Source organism: Cynoglossus semilaevis, chromosome 8 (genome assembly GCF_000523025.1).
Source record: "Cynoglossus semilaevis isolate Cse_v1.0 chromosome 8, Cse_v1.0, whole genome shotgun sequence".
NCBI lineage: Eukaryota > Metazoa > Chordata > Actinopteri > Pleuronectiformes > Cynoglossidae > Cynoglossus > Cynoglossus semilaevis.
In genome coordinates, this window is record NC_024314.1 from 28,767,152 (window position 1) to 28,767,917 (window position 766).

Here is a 766-nt window from a genome sequence, read left to right on the forward strand (position 1 = left end):
CTGTGCCCTCTGTGGTCTGACAGGTCTACGTGAGACCAGCTGGACTTTACTGCTGTCTGGGTTTCTAACCCGTCAGGAGGAGGAGGAGGAGGAGGAGGTCAGACACCGACTTCTTTTCTCACCACAAACAGGGAATCGTACCGGCCACCGTGCGTTTACCTGGATGGTTTGGCCGAAGCGCCGGACGGCCCCATTCTTCACCGGAGAGATGAGGTTGGCTAGTGACGTCACCCTGCCGAGCGGACGGACACGCTTGGTGCTGGGTTCCTGAAGAACAAACACAGAGAAAAGAAACAGATGAAGTCGTGTTTTGTTAAAGGTTCAAATCCCACATTCAGCTTGAATCCTGCAGCAGCGGCCATGGACTGGACGCCCATATTTGGCCGTGAAACTGGAGCACCTGGAGCCAAGACGGAGCAGCGAGCAGACAGACTGGCGGACTGGCGGACGCACAAACCCACTGGCGTGGGGACCGTGGGGTCGGCAGCTGCCGACTCCATCATGAGGAGGGACTGGAGCCAGAACAGACCGGACCCCGAGCACAAAGACCCTCTCTGACCGCTCTGTGCAGGAGAAGCTGCTCTGGTGGAATGCCAAGAATGCACGAGACCCTGCTCTCAGCTGTTCAACTCCCCCGCCGTGCAAACACACACACACACACACACACTGCTCCCCCGTGAACACATCTGCTCCTCCAATCAGACGACACGACGTCTCCCAGAGTTCTCCAGGTGAGGAATAAAAAAGTTATGGGTGAGACTGAAGG

General features: G+C 57.0%; 1 protein-coding gene across 2 annotated transcripts in view; it reads right to left on the reverse strand.

Annotated features, from left to right (window-relative positions):
* The window catches only part of net1 (neuroepithelial cell transforming 1), a 48,001-nt gene that overhangs the window by 25,673 nt on the left and 21,562 nt on the right, over nucleotides 1-766 (reverse strand). For both annotated transcript variants that reach the window (XM_025057537.1, XM_025057538.1), the window contains one exon: nucleotides 160-267. In XM_025057537.1, coding sequence (XP_024913305.1) covers nucleotides 160-267 — 108 coding nt within the window. The remainder of the gene's footprint in view (nucleotides 1-159; nucleotides 268-766) is intronic.